This window comes from Macrobrachium rosenbergii, chromosome 47, assembly GCF_040412425.1.
Source record: "Macrobrachium rosenbergii isolate ZJJX-2024 chromosome 47, ASM4041242v1, whole genome shotgun sequence".
NCBI classification, from domain to species: domain Eukaryota; kingdom Metazoa; phylum Arthropoda; class Malacostraca; order Decapoda; family Palaemonidae; genus Macrobrachium; species Macrobrachium rosenbergii.
Window position 1 is genome coordinate 4,370,036 of NC_089787.1, and position 20,449 is coordinate 4,390,484.

Here is a 20,449-nt window from a genome sequence, read left to right on the forward strand (position 1 = left end):
CAAAGTAGTGACTTTTGTACCCTGCAATTAGATGACTTTTGTGGGTTATTATATCAAGATGAGGAGAGGCGGGGGTAGTAACCCAATAACAAACTGATTTCTGAAAACTAAGATTAGCGACCTTTGGAGTCATACCTCAAAGGGGAAAAGGTATATCTAGAAAAAATAGATTATGCATTATTAGATATGATTTCACATATTACATTAAAAACATTTACATATATTGTTTTTAGATTTTGTGGGTCCTGTTTTTCACTTTTGTATGAAAGGAATGAGCTATGAAGCATCGATATTGAACATAATATGAAATTTATTTCCGATTTTCACGCAAGGAATAAATTCTTGTAAAATCATCTCCAATGAAAAGCTACTTCGGATTGACCAAACTCGTTCATTTCTTCTACTCCTGTAGTGAGAAATTTTCAACAAATTTACAGAAAATCTAGAGTTAAAAAGTAACATAGCATAAAACGTACCAGACGAGCATTTTTTTTTATTTCCTCATGAAATCATCTACACCCTGTTATGTAGAACGTGGAGGCGCTTTTATTTTCATTCTTATCTGCAAGTCTCGCTCAGCCGAGGACGCACTCCATCGTCTGGCTTCGTAACCCATTGAGCACGTATAACGCCTGCGAGTTCTTATGCACACGGGCCATACGACTGAAATACGCGAGGAAAAATACAGGAAGAATCATAGGCGCAACCTGACTTTGGAGGTAAGATATAAGAAGTATTTTAGGATATGTTAAAAATTACTGTTCATTATGCATGGACGTGCGTATATAGTATACACTTCTTAAACGCATAGTTTTGTACAAATAAAGACATTCTCATACTCGTGCACGCGCACGCCAGTAAAGCAGCTATTTGAGACGTAAGTAGTCAATGTTACGTGAACCTCTGTTGATATATATATATATATATATATATATATATATATATATATATATATATATATATATATATATATATATATATATATATATATATATATATATATATATATATATATATATATATATATATATATATACGTTTTTAAAGGTGCTACGATTCTCAATAAAACTTAACTGGTAAAAAAGAATTCTATCTAATATCTGGAAGAATTTATGAAAAACTCTTTTTCACGCATTAAGGAATTTTTTTTTTTTTTTTTTTTTTTTTTTATGATTGCCTACCTGCTCGAGAGCGTAATATTCTCGCAGATGAGGTTGGGTTCAATACCGGGCCCCAATTTATTTGGAATGCTGCGGATCAGAAGCGTTCTCTCTGCATTTTATGAGGAGAAAATGAAGCTTGAATTTCGGAAATACTTAGTGATCCCATTACAGAGGATACGTTTGCTTTTGGACGATAATACGAAATCTAGAACTAGATCACGAATTTTTAAAGTCCTGTTACTGTTATCTAAATATCATTTTCTTGTATATCAGGTCCACAGTAATATTCGGCTGTGAATTATTGTTGATTCTATAAGAACGTTACAAGATGAACCCAGGACAGGGTTCGAAATCTCTTATAACGTTTTTATAAAATCAACATTAATTCACAACCGAATATTACTGTGGACCGGATATACAAAAGCATATCCCGTTCTCAGTCTAGAGGAGAAAGACTTATCACTTTCTTGTTAGTTCCAATACCTTAAATATATATATATATATATATATATATATATATATATATATATATATATATATATATATATATATATATATATATATATATATATATATATATATATATATATATATATATATATATATATATATATATATATATATATATATATATTGAGAGCCTAACTCCCTTGAGTGTCTCTGTTTGTTTGTCTACTAGTTTCATTTTTATAGGCAGGTCTCCCCTCAAGCTAACATCAAAACTATGCATAAAAAATATGATTCATGTTTAAGCGATGAAGAAACTAGAGAAAGATAGAATTCTTTGGAAAATATATATATTCCTATTGATGATATTTAAGCGTGGATAAAAATTCGTGCACATGTTATTGCTGGGTTCAAGTGTGCTTGTGTACTTTTTGTTTAAATAAGTTATTAAATATGATAGCCACTGGTAGTAATATGGAGGAATTAAGAAAAGTATTTATAAAACGAACTTCACGCATCACTGATTAATATGTTATTTTTGACGATTTCATAACCATACGTGGATGTATCTTTGGTGGAATAAGGCAATATCGTACGTTTTACTTCGAAGAAATAATCTCAACGTTAAAAACTTTCTACCGTATCATTTTGATTAAAACTTAGGACGCTGGAAGTTGTGGTTTATAAAAGCTTAACTGAAGTATTTTAGGGAGAGCTGTAGAAACTCTTCTATAATAATAAAATTCGAGTGGATCTTTCTTGTTTGTCCGCCCCCGGTTTGGGCGGGGTAGGTAGGGGATCGGGGTGGTAGGGAAGACATGGCATTCCACCCTCCTTCTGCAAACCTGTTTGTCCGGCCATGGTAGGGGCGGGGTAGGTAGGGGATCAGGAGGATAGAGGAGACAAGGCACATCCACCCTCCTCCTGCAAACCTGTTAGTCAGCACCGGGTGGGGGCAGGATAGGTAGGGGATCGGGAGGGTAGGGGAGACATGACACGCAGCGCCGGGTTCCAGCACAACATAGAGCATGCTATCATGCTTGTTATATATAAAAAACATACAATTCCTGCCTACAGTATTATCTTTATAAAAAACAACCTTGGGATTATTACTAATTTTAATGAATAACTGGTGAGCACTTTTAATAATGAAATATCACCTGAACGGCCTAGGATGGTCATCGAGAAAACTAAATTCAATCATATTCCATAATTAATAAACTATTTTCGATTCAGTATAGGTGTAGATTTATTACATTGCATTTATTTTTCTACAAGATTTCCGCCGTTATTCATCCATTTGCATATGGGCTTGCTTCTGTGGAAAGAATAAAGAGCAAGTTTACGGTATATTATCCTGCTGTATGAAACAGCTGTTTATTGGGAATGATTTAGAAGAGTTCTCTTATGGAGAAGACAAACGTTTTATAAATTATATATTATATTATACACACACACACACACACACATATATATATATATATATATATATATATATATATATATATATATATATATATATATATATATATATATATATATATATATATATATATATATATATATATATATATATATATATATATATTGTATAGAGAGAGAGAGAGAGAGAAGAGAGAGAGAGAGCTTGTCTAAATGCGAATGCGCACGTACTCGATCTAAATATGCGTAGAGGTTTGTGGTGGGCGAGGAGCGTGTTTGGGAGTGTGTCGGACGAAAGAAATTCTGGGTAAGCAGGAGAGCGGAAGTTAGTTTACACTTCGCAAAACCGGATTATGGTTTGGAGGCGGGAACGGCCCTTTTAGGGAATGAAAAATCCGATAAGTTTTATGACCAAAGTTTGAGCCAATATCACCCTCGGTGCTGCCGGGTGATTACCAAGTGATACTCTGGAAGAGGCAGACCGCCATTTTAAACACTTTTACGGTTCTTGCTCGAAGAGATGAGCGCATTACTTAGCAGGCCTTCGCCCCTGGATGACATTCATTTAATAAACCCAAATGGAATTACGCAAGTTTTAATCTGCCATTCCCCCAGATTTTCCTTTATTTCTGTATTTGCTTGATTTTTTCCTTTGCCTTTTTTTTCCTATCTTAAGTCTTCTTTTTTATTATACGAAAAGGAATCTTGACATTTTTCCGTTTGCAGAGATTCTCCCATAAAAATTTATGTATGAATTGACTAATAATTATGCTTACGACCTAATTTCAATAATAATAATAATAATAATAATAATAATAATAATAATAATAATAATAATAATAATATTTAACATCTCAATTTATTTCTTCTAGAAAATGAAAGCTCTCATGCCTTAACTCATACAACGTCGTTTTTGCAATTCCAGTTTGTAATTCATAATTTCTTTACAGTCCAACCGGAGGGAAAAATCCCAAAATTCTCCAGCATAGTTGGTATGGGCCTTATTTCACCAAATGGGCAAGAAAAGCAATTTGTAAAATCGCGTCTACAGATCATAAAAGGCATTAGGAAGGAGGGAATTTTTTGCTTCGATTTCATCGTACTCAGACAGAAATGGAAAGGTCCATCGGAGAAGAAAATGTAAAAAAAAAAAAAAAAAAAAAAAAAAACTTGCAAAACTTTGTACTCGAATCTAAACCTTATGCTCAGGTTCGTTAAAAATATGACATACTTTTTTAGTGTTTATAGCTGTTAACTGTATGGTTACTTATCTGAATGACCTGTTAGATATTTTTTCTTATTGCATATATAGTAATTGCATATATATATATGATACAGGCCCTTTAAAATTTATATATATATATGTGTATATATATATATATATATATATATATATATATATATATATATATATATATATATATATATATATATATATATATATATATATATATATATATATATATATATATATATATATATGTGTATATGTGTGTGAGTGTGTGTATGTGTATATATATATATATATATATATATATATATATATATATATATATATATATATATATATATATATATATATATATATATATATATATATATATAGTTTTACCAGGGAATGTTTATCATAAGCCAGTTATAGGCACAAAATGAATGATTATGTTACATACCTCAATACTTTCCTGGGATCTGACTGCAGTTGATTCAGGTAATCATAAAAAAAAAAAAATAAATAAAAGGGGGAATATAACTGAGCTGAGGGCTTTACTCACAAAGCAGTTGTAAGTAAACAATTAGGGTAAGTTTTAAGATTGCGTATATTTACATTAAATGAACAATCAGAATATGAAATGAACTAATCGGGCAGGCAAGGCCTGAGAGATTAATTATAACTATGAGCACTTGAAGGTATATCCGTCGATGTGATGATGCTGATAAGGGCGCCGTGGGGTTCATGAAGGGCAAGGCACAATCAAGGAAACAGTTCCACTGATAATGATCCCTCTATAAACAGATACATTTATGAATTAATCGCCAGTAAGGACACAGTAAAATAGGCATAGGACAAGGCGGCACAAGGAAGGTACCAAGGACGCCTTGAACACACGATTTTATGTAATTACTCAACGCTGGAATTTACGTAACACTGCATTAACAAGGCGAGGTTAATATGACAATACTGGCACTTAGAAATGAAATATGAAGTTCAGTATGAGAATTAAAACAGTGTGACTGAATGAAAAGAACCTTTGTAACAGATCACTTTACTTTATAGAAAGGTGGCTTCAGCATGGATAATGGCGGTGGAGGAGGGCTTAAGGGGCTTCACTGGTAAGAAGGCTGGGGCTTTACAAGAAGGGACCACGTGGTAGTGGCTTGGCACTCTGAAGGAGGCGGGAATGCAATGGGAAGGATGGTGACTCGGCTGCATCCAGATAGGCCTCTAACGTCTTGTTCCTTAGGTCAGGCCTTTTAAGACTTCGGTTCAGGGATTATGATGCTTCCTTGTTCAGATGGAGCTAGAGTTTTCCTCCATGTGTGCATCATTTGATTCGGGGTCACCACATGGTCAGTCAATTCCACGTGCCCCTACGGGGCTGCTCCTCTTCTCTTCATCTGTATCACTGGCTTTATTCTGCCTCCAGCCAGCAATTAATCCTCTCACGGCATCATGCTCTGAAGCAAAGGGGCTTCCCAATAGTCACATGTTCAACGAGAGAAAGTGTGAGAGGTAACCAGAGTGCAATTAAAGGATTTAAGAGGAGGCAGTGCTAAGCAAATGACTGTATTTCTTACTTCTGACATCTTGCACCTTCACTGGGGTAGGAATGTCTACCAATCCAAGGATTTAGCTGACTAATGCTTTACATTACTCTGATTCCCTTTTTAATGGCACTCATGTATTTTTCTCAACCTAAATTTGTATGCTTCATATGAGATACTTGAAAAAAATTATTTGATAAAGAATTCAGTATTTTATGTTAATCGAAGAGTAAAAAAAAGTTTTAACATTAAATTACTGTTACTCTTAGATAGGAATTTGTTAAGGAACTATGAGTAAATTAACCTAATTATCAAAATACAATAAACCATAAGCTACTGTTCTTTTAGAACAGGAGCTATTACAAATATGAGGAAGTTACTGTAAATATTAAAATACACTAACTGTAAGTGATTTCCTTAAGGTAAATCTTAAAATAATCATGCACTTAACTTTTAGTAGTAATTATTACAGTCAAAGACATACAGTTAGTTTGCCTTGATGAGACAATACAATGAAGTATACATGGTCTTCAGTTAGGTGTTGCCATGTTACTTGAGTCGACAGAACAGTGCCAGATGTGGCACTGAGGTCAAGGGTGCCTATGGGAGCGAAGCTAAGTACAATGAAGGACAGACAAATATGTAAAGTGCACAGACTTTTCGAGTCATGGACTGGGGATTTGAATTACAAGTGAATAGCAAAGAAAATGGGTGACAGATTTCAGAATGAGCAATGATTGTTATAGAAGAACGATGATTAATATGCCAAAATTATATTCATTAGCCTTTGGAAACGGCTTAAGTTTATTCTTTAGCCCAAGGGGTTTCAAAAGCAGTAAAAGGACACGACTCCTGTGGCATTATTATCTGGCATCTTCTATGATAATGGCACTGTCAAGTTGGCACTTAGATGATAATACCTAATGGTTTTGGCATATATTATTTTAAAATGTAACATGTTTTTATAGGTATGAGAGGGAATTCATAAGACCTGTGAATTTGGAATGCCTATCAATTGCACTCTGCACTGGCAGAGTGGGAAGTAAAGTAAAATTTATGCCTTAGTAAGGCATAAAAGAAAGGCGAGGGATACTCAAAGGGGAAAAAGAAACAAAGGAAAATGTTAAAAGAAAAGAATAAATTACAGAATTGTAAGGAAAAGAAACAGGCGAAGACTTGGGCATCCTCTTTCTGGATAGAGGTGCCATAGAACTTCGTAGAGTAAAGATACGACACTGTGCCAGGTTGGCACTGGTGCCAGGAGAACTCAGCGGATATTTTTAGGCTTCCTGAAGTTATCTACGCCCGAGATTTTCTGTTGTAGACCTCTGTTAGGTTGATGGTTTATCTTGGTAGGGGGATCGGTCGAACCAACCCTGAGGAGGGCATTGGAGTGCCACCCATGTCATCTTCTTTGGTGGCCGAAGCAGGGACATTCAATACAGGCTCTACCCCAAGTCGTCGCAGTTCGGTGAGTTCACTGGCCTTTTGAGACACGGCAGAATCCTTACTCTTGGTCGTGTCCGTGGGAGACTGGGAAAGAGAGGAAGAGGTCGTCATGGGTGTGATGGGCTTGTAGGTCACAATGACTACACCTTCGGTTCAGCTTCCACTGTGGTCGGAAGAATCCGTCTCTCTTGCCAGGACAGGTAAGGGAGCCAAGCTGAGATAAAGAGGGGATCTGGATTAGGATCTCTTGAACTGAGATCAGGAGCGTGCTCTGGTGCTGACACTAAGGCAGCATCAGGCACTGGTATTATATGAGGAATTTGCTCGTCGTTCGGGACAGATGGAGCTTGGCACTGCTCAGTGCACTCAAGTAGGATTGGAGAGATTGTGAATAAATTTTGAGATCTCATGGGAAGATCTAGTTGGTGCCTTGGAACTAGCACGGGGGCAGGGCCTGGTACCGGAATGGGATCTGGAATTAACTTTGATGGAGGTGGCCACTGCACATTATACTCAGGTGGCGCTGGCAGTGGAATGAATGCAGGCGTTTGAGGCTTACTCATGCCTAATGAATGATTTATGGGTTTTGGACCCCTGGATTGCTGTAATTTAGCTGGGGACTAGAAGTCCTGTTACAGGAATATAGCTTTCTACTGCAAGGTTGCAGATTTTGGATGTATGATGTCTTGTGGCTCTCAGCTGAACAGTAGGGAGTATCATTTTAAATTGATTGATACCCTCAATTGTGACGAGTTTACGTCGGTTAATGTTAGCTCCATAGGGAACTTTGTCCATCCTTATGAGAGAAATTTGCTCGCCGGAGTCATCAAATGCCTTGACCTGGTGTGCTGGCTAGCTACCTCGAGGAGGTCCCACATATAAAGGACCCTTGGCTGGAGGGCCTAAGGACTTTGGATTTGTAACTGCTAAGGCAATGGTGGGAGTACTTGATTTATTGTTAGGGCATTTTGCCCATGTGGGTGCGTGGCCACATTCTTTGCAAGCAGTGAAATAGCTCTGGCTGTTATCTCCTCGTGGCACTACCCTTGTGGAGGATGCAGGCATGTTATTTGGTACCAGAGGAGTGGGGGGACTCGTTGTGGTGGATTCCCAGGACGGGGGGTTGAAAGGCACTGTGGGGGGTGCCTGGGGCTTGTTTGGGCACTGCTCTGTGGGATGTTGGGCTTTCTAGAAGTACCTACATACAATGAGCTTCTGTGAGTGCCTGTTCTTGTGCAGAGGGGTGCCAGAGGTGAAAGGAGGACAGATCTTATGTCCCAATGAGCTTACATGGGTGTCCCACACGTCTGTGATGCGGCAGCACTCCGCTAGGGTCTTGGGTGTCTTTTCACAGACATGGGTGGGTAGGGCGTAAGGGGCGTAGTACAGTATAAGTAATTTTCAATCTTGAACCACTCAAGGATGTCCTCAGCAGAGGAGACTTCCAGGGACTCTAGCCATTTTTAGAGGGCTCTACCGGATTGATACACCAAGTCCGACCAGGCTTGTCCTGCTTCTTTTATCTGGCCTCTCCATCATTGTTTCTAGCATTCAGGGGTGATCCCGTATGCCTTTATAATTGCCTTGCATGCTTTCCCTATTTTCCCTTGATCCACCAATTAGACCCTCTCCCCCGAGGAATTTTCCATGAGTAGGGAGACTTCAGCGGGAACGAGTGGGTATGCGCCAAGGACCCTTCCTACCCAATCAAGCCACACCTTGGGCTCAGCTTTGGACCACTTGGTCATAAAGGTATGACCCTGAGTGAGTGCGGGTGAGCTGGGGAGGAGTTGGTAGTGCTAGTTTGGGCCATCAAGAGCTCATGGGCCTGCTGCTTCTCTTCCCGTTCGATCCTATCCTTTCTATCTTGTTCTTCCTTTGCAAGTCTATCTAGCCTAGCTTGTTCTTTCTTCTTATCCTTTCCTTCTTGTTCTTCTCTTGCAAGTTTATCTAGCCTAGCTTGTTCTTCCTTCCTCTCATTATCCTTCCTGTCTTGTTCTTCCTTTGCAAGTTGATCCCTCTCCTTCTCAGCAGCATCTACCTTTGCTTGGACCCAGTCCAGCAGGGTTTGTCCCCTTCAGTCCCAGCCCCTTCCCAACCCCAGAGAATGATTTATAGTCCTCTGCTTGCATAGTGCCAGTATTACAGGCATTGTAGGACAACTGGGAGGAAAGGGGGGGGCGGTTGTTCTGAAGAACTCCAGTTGATTTGTAGAGAACTTAATTTTCAAGGGGTAGTGGAGGGGGGCGTTCTTGAAAGACTCAAATTTGCTCGTGATGAACTGGAGTCAATATGTCTAAAAGACTCAGTTGTTCATGATGGACGAAATTTAATATGTCTGAATAAGACTCAGTTGTTCGTGATGAACAAATTTTAATATGTCTGAATAAGACTCAGTTGTTCGTGATGAACGAATTTTAATCTCTGAATAGGACTCGGTTGCTCATGATGAACGGATTTTAATATGTCTGAGTAAGACTCAGTTGTTCGTGATGAATGAATTGTAATATGTCTGAATAAGAATCAGTTGTCCATGATGAACGAATTTTAATGTCCTGAAAGACATAATTTGGAGTTTATGTTACACACGGACTTGGTCGGTTATAGTGTGAAGGTAGGGGTTTTTTGGTTCGCCTTGTATGATGTGATTTCTTCCCAGGGAACTGACTTTTTATTTTTGTCTTGTAGGACATGGGTTCAGATTCACGCACGGACCTGGCCGGCTATAGCGTGAAACTAAAAGCTTGGTTTTGGGAGCATTTGCCCATTCCTGAATTTGGTTTTGCTTCATAGGGTGTGGGTTGGTTTGCAGGGAACTGGTTTGTTTGATTTTGGTTTCCTTGTGATAAAGAATTTTTATGGGAGTTCTGATACGTGTTAGGTTCAGGACTCAGGGAGTGTCATAACACTTGTGAAACAATAACCCCAACAAAAATTAAAATGTAGCTTAAACCTTAATAATAATAAAAGGAATGCGTTCAGAGACACTGGGATACTGGCTCTGAGGAGGTAAGGTTTACATACAGATACAAATTGTTGGTTTAGAAACCAGCCATTTTAGATGTACACTTGTATGTATACTCATAGGAATGATAAGTTCATCATCGCGGGACGTATAAATTACAAAGTTATAATAACTGTAAGTTACGTGGATAAATGTGAGAATTTCGCCTACAATAACAAGAGCCTTTTCCTCCAACCTGATGTAAGTACAAAACTTAATTCTACCATGCACGGGCACTGTTTGCCTAAGTTCAAGTGCGTACGAAATTACATTACCCTTCTTAGCCTATCTCGCACGTTCCCAGAACGGTCTAAGGACTCAGCTCAATACACATGGTTTTGTTATGTTCTAGCTCAGTGACTGATAGTTCAAGGTCGTCTGGTACACACACCTTACTCGGAAGGACAATGGTGGTGTGGGGGAAATTTTACAATACAACCATATGATTAAGAAATGTATGACCTCGCTTAAGCTTATTTAGAGGAACCCAAATACAAACATTTTCTCTTAGGCTTTACGAAAATTAGACTGGGAATGACATGACAGCGAACTTTAAAAAAATAAAATATTAAGCAAAATACAAAAAAAAGGAATAGAGGTTCCTTTGTGCTTATGAATAAAATAGTGGACAGTTATTGAATGGAAATGTTTTGAATGACACAGAATTTATCACATGCATTGCTTTATGGAGGAATTTATGCAAATGCACATATGAAGAACTTTGATTTCCTCAGGTAGCCTGAACAAAGTTTTACACCTTTTCTGAGATATACTCTATAATGAAGAGTTATATATTTGCCTAACAGATTCCTAACCGCTATGAGAGAGAGAGAGAGAGAGAGAGAGAGAGAGAGAGAGAGAGAGAGAGAGAGTAAAACTCTTCACTCCAGTGATACGAAAATTTGCTGGATGACCCACGGGGTTTTAACGTGTGCCTACTTAGAATTTGAGACAACAAATTGTCTGGATAACACAGGAAGCAAATACATACACTAATTCCTTTTTTTTTTTACAACACTTCATAATTCATTGCCTAGCTACATAGAAGTTAGTCACAAAGTTTGTGTTTTGAAAAATACGCTCTCGATTCGCTATAAAAAATCTTGTTAGCATGCAAGTAGCCTATTGTTTTCCTGTTGGTATTTTCAGTCACAATTGCACTTCCAATCCTAACATAAAATAAAATTATACCACTTTACTCTCTGTGTGGAACTCCTTGACTGTGCGCTTATGTCATGCTTAACGAAAGTAGAGGCAGATCACCCGTCCCCACCTTACTATGTTTTTGCCTTTTATGCCAAACTCTCTCCCTCACATTTCCCAGATCTGAAATGTTAGCTCCGATCGGTTAAAAAGATTGCAGTGAATCAAATCAATTACAAAATTCATTGCACAGGTTCAAGAGAAATTAATAGCACCTCTAGGGTAAACAGGAGTAGTTGCAGGTATATGAGAGCATGATATCTATAAAGTGCCAGATAGTTGGGTGTTGCAGATTCATTGCTAAAGGAGTTGCAAAGAACTAAATCTCTCATACACAAAAAGACTTACGGTCACGACCAGTGACAAACCTCTTCCGACTTCGGCGGCAGTGAAAATTGAAAGGATACCAAACTTTAACCTTCCCGGAATAACGGTCTCTGTTTAAACTGAACCACATCCAATAAGATCAAAATATGTATGGTGACAGACGTATATATAATAAAATATCTTGCCTCTAATACTGGGGATGAGAAATAGAATCGATGATAAATGTATTTTTTCTGTAGTTTTTTAATTATTTATTAGTTCCAACAAATATTGTGGTACCCTCAGTAAATCACAAGTACACTTTGGTGCCGCGGCACTCTGGTTGGGAAACCACTGGTCTAACCCCTAAAAGGTTACAGTTCCCCTATTCTTATATTCACCCGTTAGTGGAGAACCATCAGGGACGCTGCAGCCACACTTACAAGCACTATATATACTGTATAACAGAAATCTTACAAGGTTGCTCGACATCTCATGCAGTCCACCTAGTCAGCAGTGCTTTGCAGCAATTCTTTTCTTCCATAACTTTGAAATTATTTCTTCTTTTCAACAGTCTGCCTTTCCTTCGTGGATATACGAGGTTATTTTGTACACACTTTTTCTTATTATTACATCCAAAAAAATGGCCTTTTCAAATTGTCCCCGCACTTCATCTTCCCAATTTATTATTATTATTATTATTATTATTATTATTACTTCATCTTCCATCTTCCCAAATCATTATTATTATTATTATTAGATGGGTTGTTGTTGTTGTTGTCGTACGCACAGTAATATGAAGTAGGGGTAAGAGGCCCGTACATTTGCTTAATTATTTGTCTCTTTCTGGAGATAATGAAAAAAAAAAGTGTTTAAGGGCCGTACTTCCTTTGCACAGTAAACAAGAGCGGCAAAGGAAGAAATTTTGTCCTCTTTTTCACTTTTCCTGAGATAACGACTTAGTAATTAAACGAGCAAACACTTGAGACGAGGAAAAACTCTATAATCTCCGTCAAATTATAGTTGGGTTTTCATAATTCTGTAATTTCTCTCAGAAAAAGGAAAAAATAACGTTTATCTCTCCAGTTTTGTGTTAGACTATGCCAAAGGCTTACGTAACGAGAGAACTGAAAAATAGACGGATTTGGGAAAATAAATGTCCGCTCTAATCTCCTGGTAAAATGAAAATAAAAGAATACAGGGCTAAAAGATTTCGGTGCTAGATTGGAAATAACCAAGCATTATCAAGAGAAAGGTTTATAGAATGCCTTGTAACTTTGATGATTTAAAGATTAGGCAGGATGGAAAACTGCAATATACACACACACACAAACACACACACACACACACACACACACACACACACACACACACAATATATATATATATATATATATATATATATATATATATATATATATATATATATATATATATATATATATATATATATATATATATATATATATATATATATATATATATATATATATATATATATATATATAATCAGGTTTGAGGCACCCCTACTAGGCCTTCCAGAAGTCCCTGGCACTCTTAACAGAAAGCCATGTTTGACTATATTCTTTATAAAACTCAATGTCACTGTAATAATACTTTGTCTCTGGCTAAACTGAAAAAGGAAAATGGTAGTCTTTATTCTGATGTTGCTGTATTCAACGTATAATGAATGACAATAAAAATACAAAATAAATATATGACTAATGAGCTCAATGAGACACCTGAAAGAAGCTGACAAGACACAGTGAGTCAAACAATTATAAAGGAAGTTCTCTGGAAACCCACAAAAAATGCGTTTGTTGGTTAAACGTCTGAAATGCATTTTTGCGTTTTACTATAAATGCATATTTTCCTAAAACTCTCTTCTTCTCAGAGCACCTTCGTTTTTGCTTATGTCATACTAACGACAGTAGAGGCAGATCACCCGTCCCCACCTTACTATGTTTTTGCCTTCTATGCCAGACTCTCTCCCAAACATTTCACAGATCTGAAATGTTAGCTCCTGTCGGTTAAAAAGATTGTAGTGGGTCAAATCAATTACAAAATTCGTTGCGCAGGTTTAAGAGAAATAGACACTGATCTACCAGCTTAAGCATCTTAAGAAATTAATAGCACCTCTAGGGTAAACATGAGTAGTTGCAGGTATATGACAGCATGATATCTATGAAGTGCCAAATAATTGGGTGTTGCAGATTCATTACTAAAGGAGTTGCAAAGAACTAAATCTCTCATGCACAAAAAGACTTATGGTCACGACCAGTGACAAACCTCTTCCGACTTAGCCGGCAAAGAAAATTGAAAAGATACCAAACTTTAACCTTCCCGGCCTAACGGTCTCTGTTTAAACTGAGCCACATCCAATAAGATCAAAATATGTGCAGTGACGGGCGTATATATAATAAAATATTTTACCTTTGATACTAGGGATGAGAAATAGAATCGATGATAAAAGTATTTTTTCTGTAGTTTTTTTAATTATTTATTAGTTCCACAAATATTGTGGTACCCTCAGTCAATCACAAGTACACTTTGGTGCCGCGGCACTCTGGTTGGGAAACCACTGGTCTAACCCCTAAAAGGTTACAGTTCGCCTATTCTTATATTCACCTGTTAGTGGAGAACCATCAGGGATGCTGCAGCCACACTTACAAGCACTATATATACTGTATAACCCAAATCTTACAAGGTTGCTCGACGCCTCATGCAGTCCACCTAGTCAGCAGTCCTTTGCAGCAATTCTTTTCTTCCATAACTTTGAAATTATTTCTTCTTTTCAACAGTCTGCCTTTCCTTCGTGGATATACGAGGTTATTTTAGCACACTTTTTCTTATTATTACAACCAAAAAAATGGTATTTTCAAACTGTCCCCGCACTTCATCTTCCCAAATTATTATTATTATTATTATTATTATTATTATTATTATTATTATTATTATTATTATTATTATTATTATTATCATTATTATTATTATTATTGTTATTATTATTATTATTATTATTATTATTATTATTATTATTATTATTATTATTATTGTTGTTGTTGTTGTTGTTGTTGTTGTTGTTTTCGTTGTTATTGCTAATGTTCTCGTACGCACTGTAATATGAAGAAGACGCAAGAGGCCCGTACATTTTGCTTAATTATTCGTACCTTTCTGGAGATGATAAAAAAAAAAAGTGTTTAAGGGCCGTACTTCCGTTGCACAATAAACAAGAGCGGCAAAGGAAGAAATTTTGTCCTCTTTTTTTCACTTTTCCTGAGATAACGACTTAGTAATTAAACGAGCAAACACTTGAGACGAGGAAAAACGCTATAATCTCCGTCAAATTATAGTTGGGTTTTCATAATTCTGTAATTTCTCTCAGAGAAAGGAAAAAATTACGTTTATCTCTCCAGTTTTGTGTTAGACTATGCCAAAGGCTTACGTAACGAGGGAACTGAAAAATAGACGGATTTGGGAAAATAAATGTCCGCTCTAATCTCCTGGTAAAATGAAAATAAAAGAATACAGCGCTAAAAGATTTCGGTGCTAGATTGGAAATAACCAAGCATTATCAAGAGAAAGGTTTATAGAATGCCTTGTAACTTTGATGATTTAAAGATTAGGAGGGCTGGAATATTCAGGCATGCGTACACACACACACAAATATATATATATATATATATATATATATATATATATATATATATATATATATATATATATATATATATATATATATATATATATATATATATATATATATATATATATATATATATATATATATATTAATCAGGTTTGAGGCACCCCTACTAGGCCTTCCAGAAGTCCCTGGCACTCTTAACAGAAAACCATGTTTTACTATATTCTGTATTAAACTCAATGTCACTGTAATAATACTTTGTCTCTGGATAAACTGAAAAAGGAAAATGGTAGTCTGTACTCTGATGTTGCTGTATTCAACGTATAATGAATGACCATAAAAATACAAAATAAATATATGACTAATGAGCTCAATAAGACACCTGAAAGAAGCTGACAAGGCACAGTGAGTCAAACAATTATAAAGGAAGTTCTCTGGAAACCCACAAAAAATGCGTTTGTTGGTTAAACGTCTGAAATGCATTTTTGCATTTTACTATACATGCATTTTTTCCTAAAACTCTCTTCTTTTCAGAGCACCTTCGTTTTTGCTTATGTCATACTAACGACAGTAGAGGCAGATCACCCGTCCCCACCTTACTATGTTTTTGCCTTCTATGCCAAACTCTCTCCCTAACATTTCACAGATTTGAAATGTTAGCTCATATCGGTTAAAAAGATTACAGTGGGTCAAATCAATTACAAAATTTGTTGCGCAGGTTTAAGAGAAATAGGCATTGATCTACCAGCAGAAGCATCTTAAGAAATTAATAGCACCTCTAGGGTAAACAGGAGTAGCTGCAGGTATATGAAAGCATGATATCTATAAAATGCCAGATAATTGGGTGTTGCAGATTCATTGTTATATGAGTCGCAAAGAACTAAACCTCACACACACAAAAAGACTTAACCCACGTACTCAGTATGTATCATGTATCAGCCAATTGATGTAGTAGTGGTGTTGAATAAAACGACTAGCGGCCAAACTGTACTGCAACACTGCTCACTTGTTCTCGGGGGCGAGCTGTTCAGTTGCAGTTCAGCTGTCATACTGCCGATGATGTACTTTGCCAGGAGACTCTACAGTGGGGTGTAGTTGCTCTGTGCGCTGCAAAAAAGAAACTTTTAAAGAAGAAACGTAGAACTTTGTGGTGTAAGCAATGGCTTTCTCGGCGACCTCTGAAGGGAAGCTTCAATGAATTATTTTTGGAGCTACAAGTCGAAAAACCAACAGACTTTGAAAATTATACAAGAATGCCAATCCCTGCTTTCTATAAATTGCTGGCAAAAGCTGAACCGTGCATTTGTAAGCAGAACACCACCAGCTTTCGAGACAGTATATCACCAGGAGCTCGTCTGGAGGCTACACTACGCTTTCTTGCAGCTGGAGGAGCATCGTACACAAGCCTCCAATGCTCAACCAGGATTTCAAAACAGAGCTTCGGTCTGATCATCCCCGAAACCTGTGAAGCCATCTATAATGTCCTTAGGAAGGACTATTTGAAGGTAAGGTTCAAACATAGATACAAAGTACGCAGATATTTTTATTTTTTTATTACAAGGACAATGAGACTAGTATATATTTCCTATACTGTATACCTGTATATGTGACTATAATTAATATTAAGAAAGTATAAAAAAATTTCCTACTTGGAAATTATCAAACAAGAGGCAAGAAATTAATAATATGAAGTGATATTCAATCATGACAAATAAATAGGTAATGTAGAAACTTAAATGATAAAATGACTCATCTTTATGCTAAGATAGTTGTGAAATAACTTGCAGTAACAGATTTTTTTTTCGTTGAAAACAGTGACACAAGAGTACAAGACAAATCCTCAGAAAGAAAATACACGTTGTGGACAACATAATTATAACTTCCTACCTCATGCCATGAAACTATCAGAACCCACTACTCGCACTACTTTATGGTCCCTGGCTAGATCACCCATGCCTCCCATGTGAAGAACAAGACATGTTAGTTTCTTGGCTAGCTTCTGTTGCATTTCACTCATGTTCTTCAGTTCAGTATCAACAAACTTGGATATATCTAGCGATGACTCACTCTGTTGGGACTGGGAAGGGATGAGAGTTTATTAATAGCAAGTGCCATCACATTATCTATTTCGTCAGTTTGCTTCCTCTTCTTTGAAGTTCCACCTGAACTACAGGAAGGGAAAGGGGAGGGAGTAGGCGAGGGAGCAACAGAAGAGGCAGAAGTCAGGCTTGGTGTGGTTGGAAGAGAAAGTACGTCTGGTGACTCATCAACGGAAGTTGCCACTTCATCGGTAGTGGATAAATAAATTCAATTGTATAGCAATATTATGTGTGTTTCAGTTTTGCCTACATGTGTTTTTAAAAATTATGCTTGATTCCCCCCCCCTCCCCCCACCCCTTTCTTTTCAGATGCCATCAACTCCTGGTGAATGGAAGGCAGTGGCGAAACAGTTTGGGAAGTGAAATTTTCCTCACTGTGTTGGAGCTGTAGATGGGAAACACATCGCTTTATGGCCTCCAAAAGAGAGTGGATCCTACTACTTCTATTATAAGGGTTCACACAGTATAGTTTTCATGGCTGTAGTGAATGCGAACTATGAATTTATGTAAGTAGATGTGGGGACAAATGTATGAATTTCAGATGGCGGTGTGTGGGCAAACTCAACTCTGTGCGCGTGGCTGCAGGACAGAGCAATGGGCCTTCCCGCGGATGAGCAGCTGAGTGGTAGCCACAGAACCATGCGATACGTCTTTGTAGGTGATGATGCCTTCCCACTAAAGAGATACTTCGTGAAACCGTATCCATTTAAACATCAAAATAATGAACAAGGAATTTTCTCATACAGGCTTTCAAGAGCAAGGCGTTTCTTTGAGAATGCATTTGGCATTATGTCAAATAAGTTTCGCATTCTCCTGAGTGCAATAAATTTGAGCCCTCAGAAGGTAGAAAAAATTGTCCTTGCCTGCACAGCCCTGAACAATTTCTTGTGCAGGGAACATGAATCATTCTATACACCTGTTGGTAGTTTGGACAATGAGAATGTTGTGGATGGAATGGCAACAGCCAGGGCATGGCGTGATCATAGGCAGCTTCTGCCTTTGGAGAGACTACAGGGGCATCCCACAAATTAGGCAAAAGCCAGCAGGAAAGAGTTCATGGAGTATTTTAATGAGGAAGGAGCTGTTCCATGGCAACAGCGTATGTGTGGTATATACTAGAGAGAGAGAGAGAATATTTCTTTGTCATATATGTATGTTATTAAGTATGTAAATTATATTTATGTAGGAGTACAAGTGCACAAAATAAAACTATGAACTTACTTGTGCAGTATTAGTTTCTCCTTCATCTAAGTTGGAAGTGGATGCTCGGGCTTCACCGTCAAGCAGGAAACGCAGCTCATCAAAACACCATAACTTTGGAGTGTACAGATCTCCTTTGCCAGCTCCAGAATTCTGTGATTCTTTGATTGCAGACATTTCCCTGTAGAATTGTGTCTTGAGTGTGTGCAGTTTTTTAGTGATGTCTTTATTCTGCAATGTACAGTTTACAAAACTTGATAAGTCTGATTTTATGGTTTCCAAGCTTACACTCCTAATGTTTCTCATCTTATACTGCTTGCACTTGATGTTCCAAACAGATGGATGCTCCTTCAGCAATTCAATGAAATGTAGAGTGTTGGTCCTTGTCCATTCAAGAGGTTTGGCGGGTAGTGGTGAGTGGGCCATCGTTACTGGAGCTGAGTGGACGTCCTCCCACTCTGACTGTCAATGCAACACTGAGCAGCTACTTGAAATCGGTCTGGCCTATCAGCACATTGGTGATGCAGTTTAATGTTGAAAAAGTCGTTTTTCAACACATCTGTTCAACACTGTGTGCATCATGATACAGAGTGTGTATGGGGCTTTACGATCACGACCAATGACAAACCCCTTCCGACTTCGCCGGCAAAGAAAATTTATATTATACCAAACCTTACCCGTCCCAGTCGAACGATCTCTGTTTATGCTGAGCCACATCCAATAAGATCAAAATATGTGTAGTGGCGGGTGTATATATAATAAGATATTTTACCTTTGATACTAGGGATGAGAAATAGAATCGATGATAAAAGTATTTTTTTCTGTGGTTGTTTAATTATTTATTAGTTCCACAAATATTGTGGTACCCTCAGTCAATCACAAGTACACTTTGGTGCTGCAGCACTCTGGTTGGGAAACCACTGGTCTAACCCCTAAAAGGTTACAGTTCCCCTATTCTTATATTCACATGTTAGTGGAGAACCATCAGGGATGCTGCAGCCACACTTACAAGTACTATATATACTGCATAACCCAAACCTTACAAGGTTGCTCGACGCCTCATGCAGTCCACCTAGTCAGCAGTGCTTTGCAGCAATTCTTTTCTTCCATAACTTTGAAATTATATCTTCTTTTCAACAGTCTGCCTTTCCTTCGTGGATATACGAGGTTATTTTGAACACACTTTTTCTTATTATTACAATTAAAAAATGGTCTTTTCAAATTGTCCCCGCACTCCATCTTCCCAAATTATTATTATTATTATTATTATTATTATTATTATTATTATTATTATTATTATTATTATTATTATTATTATTATTATTATTATTATTATTGTTTTTGTTGCTGTTGTTGTTTTCGTTGTTATTGCTATTGTTCTCGTACGCACTGTAATATGAAGAAGACGCAAGAGGCCTGTACATTTTGCTTAATTATTCGTCTCTCTCAGGAGATGATGAAAAAAAGTATTTAAGGGCCGTAGTTCCTTTGCACAATAAACAAGAGCGGCAAAGGAAGAAATTTTGTCCTCTTTTTCACTTTTCCCGAGATAACGACTTAGTAATTAAACGAGCAAACACTTGAGACGAGGAAAAACGCTATAATCTCCGTCAAATTATAGTTGAGTTTAAATAATTCTGTAATTTCTCTCAGAAAAAGGAAAAACTGACGTATATCTCTCCAGTTTTGTGTTAGACTATGCCAAAAGCTTACGTAATGAGGGAACTGAAAAATAGACGGATTTGGG

At 37.2% G+C, this 20,449-nt stretch overlaps 2 protein-coding genes across 2 annotated transcripts; both read right to left on the reverse strand.

The window, feature by feature from the left end:
* Nucleotides 1-7,384: 7,384 nt before the first annotated feature.
* Nucleotides 7,385-8,992, reverse strand: LOC136830837 (uncharacterized). Its single transcript, XM_067090815.1, has 3 exons — nt 8,948-8,992; nt 8,105-8,432; nt 7,385-7,767 (listed from the first exon to the last, which is right to left on the reverse strand). Exons 1-3 carry the CDS (start codon nt 8,990-8,992, stop codon nt 7,385-7,387), a joined length of 756 nt encoding a protein of 251 aa, XP_066946916.1.
* Nucleotides 8,989-19,128, reverse strand: LOC136830838 (uncharacterized). Its single transcript, XM_067090816.1, has 4 exons — nt 18,724-19,128; nt 17,798-17,887; nt 17,322-17,480; nt 8,989-9,285 (listed from the first exon to the last, which is right to left on the reverse strand). The coding sequence occupies exons 1-4, from the start codon at nt 19,126-19,128 to the stop codon at nt 8,989-8,991; spliced, it is 951 nt and encodes a 316-aa protein (XP_066946917.1).
* Nucleotides 19,129-20,449: the final 1,321 nt, after the last annotated feature.